The sequence below is a fragment of the Apis cerana genome, linkage group LG10, assembly GCF_029169275.1.
Source record: "Apis cerana isolate GH-2021 linkage group LG10, AcerK_1.0, whole genome shotgun sequence".
NCBI lineage: Eukaryota > Metazoa > Arthropoda > Insecta > Hymenoptera > Apidae > Apis > Apis cerana.
Window position 1 is genome coordinate 6,773,630 of NC_083861.1, and position 8,115 is coordinate 6,781,744.

The window sequence follows — 8,115 nt, forward strand, 5'->3', positions numbered from 1 at the left end:
ATGAAAATGGTATGTTATATTGGTAGAAAGTATAGCATATAGGCTTTCTTCATTTATTTCACATAATTTATCATTTATTTCTATGATTTGTGTATGTTTTATATGTATAGCATTATTTTAATATTAATATGTTTTAATATAAATTTAATAAATAATATAGTTTGAGTAAATTATCATTTTATGTATTATCCTTTATTTCTTTAATTTCTATATCATGCTTTGAACTATGATTGGTTCTTTATACAAATTATTTTTACAAACTTATTTTATATGATAATGTGTGTAATATATATAATTGAATTTAAAATAATAATATTTACTAGAAAATATAATCTTATATATTATAAATGATATGATACAAAATTCAATTCTTCTTTAAATATGAGTATAACCTATCAAACTAAAATTTTGTTTATGGGAAGTGACTAATTTTTGGCCAACTAGCATAAATCGTTATTTTATAAACTAAAAGTCTAAATTAAATAATCAATAGATTATTTAGAGGTATTATAAGTAAATAAGTATTATATAAATATTATATAAATTTATAAATATTAAAAATTTTTTTAAAAATATGTTAATAAATAAATAATAGTGTTCTTATATAAAAAACAAAATTTTATAAATAAATTTTAATTATAATATCAATGTTTTATATACTATATATATCTATGAATATATAGAAGTTAAAAAATATTGATAATAAAAAATTTTGGATATTGTTCTTATTTTTAAAATGGTAAATATTTTTTGTTATTTTTTTATAGTCAAAAGATATCATGGAAGAAAAAAATCTAACTGATGAACAAAAGAAGTTTTTGGAAGAATGTGAAAATCAATTCAAAGATCGGTATACAGAAAAAGATATTGAATTTATGAAAGTTAAAAATATGGAATTAAAAAAACCTCCAATCATTGATCCTTGGTATCCTAGAAGAAAAAGATATTTTTTTCCCCAAGAAAGGGGTGAAATATATAGGAATTCTGATCGATATTATTCTCAACGTTATAGACCTTATAATTATTAAATTTATAAAAAAACTTATAAATTCTATAATAAATTTTTTGTAAATAGCTTTATAATTAATCCATAACCATTCGTTATATAATAAAGTATTATTTGAATTTATATAATTTTGTTATATAAACATATTTTTATATATTAAATTGTAATATATTTTACATTTATTATTGTATAATTTAAAAAAAAATTAATATTTAATTTGCATTTAATAAAAATCAAGAATATTTAACCTTTAAAATTAATTTAAATTTATACATTGTAATTTTGTATCAAGCTTTACAAGAATATTTAATTATTTTTTATAAAAACATTAAATAAATGTAAGATTATTATGAATTTCTTTATAATATATGATCTAATTTAATAAATAATTTATATTTTATCTAATTATCAGATTTTCTATGGCAATATGATAAGATTTCTAATGTTTGTTAATTCTTATTGATATAATGTTTAAATAACATAATCATCTTATATGAACAATATGAATATATATATGTATGAATCTATATGTATATATACACATTTATATGTATATTTAAGACGGAAATGAGTCAATCAGCTGTTATGTGAACATGTGATTTTTTTTTTTTTTGCCATATATTAAATTTTATTAAATAAAAAGTTACATATTATATATTATATATCAATTATATGTTTGAAGATACATCTAAGAAATTGAAAAAAAAATTATAAATAATTAGAAAATGATAGTACATAATATCAGAATGTGATTATAATATATGATAATACATGTATATATATATATATAAGTTTATATGTATATAAATATTGAAAAACATATGCTTCATAGTTACAGAGTCAGTCAATTGAACGTTTCATTTACTTTCGGATATATATATCAATCTAACTTGTAGTGCACATTGTTCGCGTGATTAACAAATGAAAGCTTTATATGGATAAATTCTACAACATTCGCAATAATGCAGAATACAAATTTTATTTAAGTTCGCGAATTCAATGCAGTTGTAATATTTTTAAATGACATGCGTGTGCGCAAATTTTAAAAAAAGAATTGTGTAATAAATATAATATAAAATATTATACTATCTTTTATTTGTGATATATTTATGATATATTATTCATTTATAAATGATTAAATGATAATTTATAATAATAGTTTAATCATTTATTGAAAAAAATAAGTAACATTTCATTCTTTAAATTTTTAAAATAATATTATCTTCTTTAAATATCCATATAAAAATATAAAAAAAATTTTTGATAAAATTATTTAAAATTGATTTAATTATTTAAATTATTTAAAATAATTATTTTTTAATATAAATATCTGAGTTGATAAATATGAATTATTTCTTGGAATATTTTAAAAATTAAAAAAATATATTAAATTTTATTTTTATTATTTTTTAATAAATTATTATTTAAAATTATAAATTATTTTTTAATAAATTAAAATAACATATTTTATTATTTTCTTTAGATTTATAAATTATCATTAAAATTAAAAAACATTGAAAAATCTGGAAAGAGAAAAAGAGAGAAAAAAATAAAAATTTATATTTGTTTGTAATTAAAATAAAAAAATTTGTAATTTTATAAGAAGAATATAATATAAAAGTATAATTTATTCTTTTATGCAAATTTTATATGATAACTTTTAATGGCTTGGTGTAAAAAATTATTTCATAGAAGGTATTATATTATAAAATTTTTAAATATTTAATAATTTTTACCATAGAAAATAAGTTTTATTTTTGTAACAGAAACAATACTTTTGTGGATGATGATTTGGAAACTGTTTTTGAAAAAAAAGAACGATGGAGAAGTATTTATGTAATTTATTTTACCATGTTTCTTATGTCTTTGGGTTTTAGTATTATACTAACAGGAGTATGGCCATATCTTGATAAGGTGAATACAATAAAGAAAAAATAAAGATAATTTTGATATATAGTAATATTATACATCAATATTGTAGTTGGATAGTACTGCTGGTAAAGAATATATGGGATATGTAGTTGCAGCAAATCCTTTAGGGCAAATGTTATTTTCTCCTCTAGTAGGATGGTGGGGAGATAAAAGAGGATCTATAAGACTTCCACTTTTATCAACATTAGCTTTATTTACATTTGCATCAGGATTATATAGTATCCTTGAGATTGTACCAGGCGATCGAAAAATGTATATGATAGTTGCCAGGTTTTTGGTTGGAGTTAGTTCTGGTAATATATAATGATATATTATTTAATTATTTTTATTATATTTTTGTATTAATTAATAATATTAAATTTTATCTATTAAATATTAAATATTATTAAATCTTATTATATATAATATTATATATAATATTATATATATATATAATAAATATTATATATAATATTATTAAATATAAAAATCTTATTATTTATTTTCATAATATGATACTTTTAGCGAATATTGCAGTAGCACGGTCTTATCTCTCAGCAGCTACAAAATTTATAGAAAGAACACATGCTGTTTCAATGGTATCTCTTGCTCAGGTAATATAAATTTAATATTTTTTTATGTTAATATAATTTTATATATAACTTATTCTAAAATATGTTAGGTATTAGGATTTGTGGTAGGTCCTAGTTTACAAGCTGCAGTTACACCTCTTGGAGAAAAGGGTGTATATTTTATAAATATACCTATTAATATGTATACTATGACTGGTTGGATAAATGTCATAATGGGAATTCTTAATTTTATTTTATTCCTTCCATGGAATTTTACAGAACGTCGAATTGCTATTCGCGAGGCAATGCGAAATGAAGGAAAACAAACTGGTAAATATATTTAAATTAAACAATAGTAATCAAATATTAATTACGATTATTATTAAAAAAAAAATTTTTATTACAGAGGAAGAAACATTGAAATCTATAAAACCAGACAATTTAGCAGCCTGGACATTAATTTGTGCATTTTTTGTCTTAGTATTTAATTTTGTTCTTCTTGAAACGTTAGTTTTAAAATATAAAATATTTTTTTATATTATAATCATTTCTTTCATTCTTTTTTTTTTTTTACAGACTTGGTACTTCTTTAACTATGGATCAATTTGCATGGTCAAAAACAGAAGCTTTATATTACATGGGTATATTAATGAGTATTGGAGCTGTTGTATCATGCATTACATTTGTTATGATTGAACCTTTGTGCAAAAAGTATAAACTATTTATACAAATGTTATAAAAAATGATTTTTTATGATTTTGATTTATCTCTTAAATATTTTTAGATTTAATGAACGTAAGGTAATGCTATGGGGTGGATTTTTATTTATGGTAATAGGAAGGATTTTATGTATTCCATGGGGACCAGGTCCTCCAAAAATTGCTTATCTGGAATGTAAGTATACATGAACATAGCATTTCATTTATATTATATATAATATTTAATAACTTCAAAATATTAAATCAATTTTAAAGTTAATAATAAATTTTTAAATATTATATATTTATTATATTTTATAGCATTTAATAATATTACAAAAAATTTCAATGGGACAGAAATTGTAGGATGTCCAAGTACTCAAGAATGGTGTAGCTATACACCACAACTTACACCTGTACAGTTTTTTATTGGATATGGATTCACTACTATAGGATATCCATTAGGTATTACTCTAATACAAACTATCTTCAGTAAAGTATTAGGACCTCGTCCACAAGGTGTTTGGATGGGTTTTATGACAGGTGCTGGATGTGCTTCTCGTGTCTTAGGTCCAGTATTTGTTAGTGTAATTTATACTCGTTTTGGAACATATCATACCTTTGGTATTACTGGATTAACATTGGTAGTATGTATGTCATGGTTACAAATTGTAAACAAACGATTAGTTCCACCAAAAGCAACAATTCTATCAAAAGATATGGAAATTCCATTAGTTCATCTCAAATCTAATGATATTCAAGATTTAAATGATGCACAAAAAAGCAATAAAAATGAGGAATGTGATAAAATGTAGTAATTAATATACTCTAAAAGAAAAATTTTAATTTTTATAAGATTATATATCTCAATATATAAATATATATTGAACAACAATTTAGAATTACAGTGTATAAATGCAATTATGATATAAAATTTAAGTATATTTTTTATGGATATTTACAGATTTTTAATACATGTTTTAAATATATAATTCATAGGTTATAAATAAATATACAAAAAATGAAAGAATATAATTAAAATTATGAAAATAGTTTTTAGAAACACATAAACAACTTTTTTTTTTATAATGATTTTACAATCAAATTATCACTATATAATTCGAATTTTATTTAATTAAAATTACAATTAAAATTATATGTATACAATATTGTCAATAATTTATATTTAATAGTTGTGCTAAAAAAAAAGAAATAGAAATTTATGATATTATCAAGCATATAAAAATTACAACTATAATAAATTTTTAAATACTCAATAATTTTATAACAAAAAGAAAATATATAATATAAAAGTTTTCAAATTTATATAAATATTCATTTCATATGAAAAGACTGATATTTTGCTCAATTTATATCTAAAAAATAAGGGTGCTATGAAATTTGAAGATTGCAAATGTCTTTTATTAAATAATTTGAATTTGTACTTACCACAAGTAATTGAATAAGAATTTATATTTGAATAAACTCAGTGAATATTATAAATTAAAAAGATTTTATATATAAGATTTACAAAATAAGGAATTTTAAATTTTTATAATTAATATAATCATTTAAAATTAAATAAAATTATAATTTTAGTGAAATAAGTATAAAGTGTATATATGTTTTCTAAAATAATTATATTCTTAAATAATGTATACAATAAAGAATATGGATAAAGCAATATATATATATTGTATTAAAAAATTAGGATTGCAATTTCAGATTTATGAAAATTAATTAAAATCATAAAACATTTAAATTTATTTGTATGTCTTAATGAAAGTAAAAATTATTTAATTGTCAATTATTATGACAATTTAATGTCTTACAATTGTTGATATAGATATTGTAAAAATGAAAAATAATTTTTACAAAAAGTTAAAAACATTACTATAAATACATACATTTTATGTAAATGGATGTTTTTATAGGAATTGAATTATTTTAAGTTATAAAAAACATTAACATGTATTCTTAGAATTATATGACTGAAATGGTTGATTTTATATAAATAACACTTATAATTATTAATCTTTTTTCTTTGGTTTCTTGGGATTACGTGATCGAGATTTAGCTTTACAAAGAGGACAGATTGGTGCATTTCTATGAATTTGTTGGTGACATGATAAGCATGATTTCATAGGAGGTGGTTGTTGCCTAAAAAGAAAGATGAAATGTAAAAACTAATATATTAATATACATATATAATATATTTTTATTATTGAGATTTATATAAAATTAAATATATATCTGATTTAAAATTAATTTGGTAACTTATGTATTATATAGTAATATAATATAAAATTGCGATATACCAGTGGTACCTGAATGTTGGAGCAGGTGGGCCTGGGGCTGGTGGTAATGGTCTTGGTTCTGGCTTACTTGGACCTTGAAGAGGTTGAGGAGCAAGAAAAGGTGTTGAACCACCTGGATGACCAGGATGATGTAAAGTAAGAGGAGGTAATAAATCTTCTCCTCTTACTTCTACTCTCCATTCTGCTTTTTGCATTGGACGGTCAAAATAACTATAAACAAATAATTTTTCTAGTAATAATGCAATTGATATAATATATATTTGTTTTTATTTAACTTACTCTGGTGAAATGAGATCAGATTCTGTTTCATATAATTCTGGTAACCTTTCCAATCCTAAAAATTCTCTACGCATACGATCAATATCATGTTTTAAAGGTTGATAATCATTATTGTGAATTAATTTTGCAGTCTCTCTTGCTTTATTTCTAGCTTCTTCTGCTTGTTTGATAACAGCTTCCATCTAACACAATTATATAAATAGTTATATATAATTTATTTGAAAAACAATATTAAATCCATATTTTATTATACCGCATTTATATCTGCATGTATTTGTCGTAATTCTTCAACATGTGCCATTTTTTCTTGCATAAGAAGATCCATTTCCTGTTTATATTCTAGCAAACATTTTTCTTCTTGTTCAGTCTGTTCTACTTCTTGCAAAATTCTTTGTTTCATTTTTTCCAATTGAAGTGTTTTTGACCTAACAAAATATATATATGTATTTTAAAGCTTTTTTTCACAAAAAATAAATTGAATCATATTATTATTTATTATATTATTATATGCTATCTGTTATTTTAAAAGTTATTTTAAAATTTTTAGATTATTTAAAAAATTATATCATATTTAAAAAAAATTTCATATAGACGAACAAATTTTTATATGTACTTAATGTCTTTCAACGCTTCTAGTTTTGCAAAAATAACCGTAGTTTCAGTGGCTGACATCGTTAAACTTTTCCTAACACTTTTGCTTAGACAAACTTTGTCAAACGGAAGATAATTTGTTTATAAAATAAATGCAACAAGCTCAGAAATAAAATTTCTTTCGTCAAGGCATCCCGGATAAAATATTTAGGATAGAATTGAATTCTATATATGCACTATATTTTCATTGAAAAACGAATAAAATCGTTGTATTTGTAATTATGTTTTTGGAAATTAACCAATTTCGTTGACATTCAACACAATGAACATAATTAATATCATAAATTACAGTGACAGATGTCTTTTTATAGATCAGAAACAACAAATTCTAAGATACAGATGGATGTAGACGCCATTCAACGATACATCATTGAACTAACAAAAGAGCGGTTTATTTTGAAAGTATATAAGATAAATAAATTTAACAATATTTTATCGCAATCTGATAAAATTAATTATGAAAGTATATAAGTTTAAAATGCTCATAACAGATAAAAAATTTATTATCAAAAGTTGTGATTATATTTTAATAAATTAATTTTATTCTTGAATTTCATCAACTAATTAATCATCTTTATTTATTAATCTATTAAAATTATTTACTAATCTATTTGATTAAAAATTATTCAATTAAAATGTATAATCGGTTACAAATAAATTGTGTATATTATCTATAAATA

At 20.6% G+C, this 8,115-nt stretch overlaps 2 protein-coding genes across 17 annotated transcripts in view; one reads left to right on the plus strand and one right to left on the minus strand.

Annotated features, from left to right (window-relative positions):
• Positions 1-11: 11 nt before the first annotated feature.
• On the plus strand, positions 12-7,986 carry LOC108001150 (major facilitator superfamily domain-containing protein 8). 3 transcript variants are annotated; one of them, XM_062081008.1, is made up of 12 exons: positions 12-504; positions 768-2,064; positions 2,490-2,701; positions 2,773-2,920; positions 2,988-3,231; positions 3,443-3,531; positions 3,600-3,819; positions 3,896-3,995; positions 4,066-4,200; positions 4,274-4,383; positions 4,509-4,652; positions 7,747-7,986. In XM_062081008.1, the coding sequence occupies exons 3-12, from the start codon at positions 2,670-2,672 to the stop codon at positions 7,782-7,784; spliced, it is 1,260 nt and encodes a 419-aa protein (XP_061936992.1). In that variant the 5' UTR covers positions 12-504; positions 768-2,064; positions 2,490-2,669; the 3' UTR covers positions 7,785-7,986. The 3 variants fall into 3 exon arrangements, with proteins under 3 accessions (XP_061936992.1, XP_061936991.1, XP_016917514.1); XM_062081007.1 differs by lacking the exon at positions 7,747-7,986 and having other exon boundaries at positions 4,509-5,877; XM_017062025.3 differs by lacking the exons at positions 12-504; positions 768-2,064; positions 2,490-2,701; positions 7,747-7,986 and having other exon boundaries at positions 2,781-2,920; positions 3,028-3,231; positions 4,509-5,877.
• The window catches only part of LOC108001153 (zinc finger C4H2 domain-containing protein), a 243,898-nt gene continuing 241,591 nt past the window's right edge, over positions 5,809-8,115 (minus strand). For 11 of the 14 annotated variants that reach the window (XM_062081018.1, XM_062081020.1, XM_062081017.1 and 8 more), the window contains 4 exons: positions 7,038-7,209; positions 6,785-6,966; positions 6,506-6,715; positions 5,809-6,347 (listed from right to left, as the gene is read on the minus strand). In XM_062081018.1, the coding sequence (XP_061937002.1) occupies positions 6,218-6,347; positions 6,506-6,715; positions 6,785-6,966; positions 7,038-7,209 (694 nt within the window). In that variant the 3' untranslated portion in view covers positions 5,809-6,217. Of the gene's footprint in view, positions 6,348-6,505; positions 6,716-6,784; positions 6,967-7,037; positions 7,210-7,397; positions 7,792-8,115 lie in introns of those variants that run through there. The other 3 variants (XM_017062028.3, XM_017062030.3, XM_062081019.1) reach the window with 3 other exon arrangements.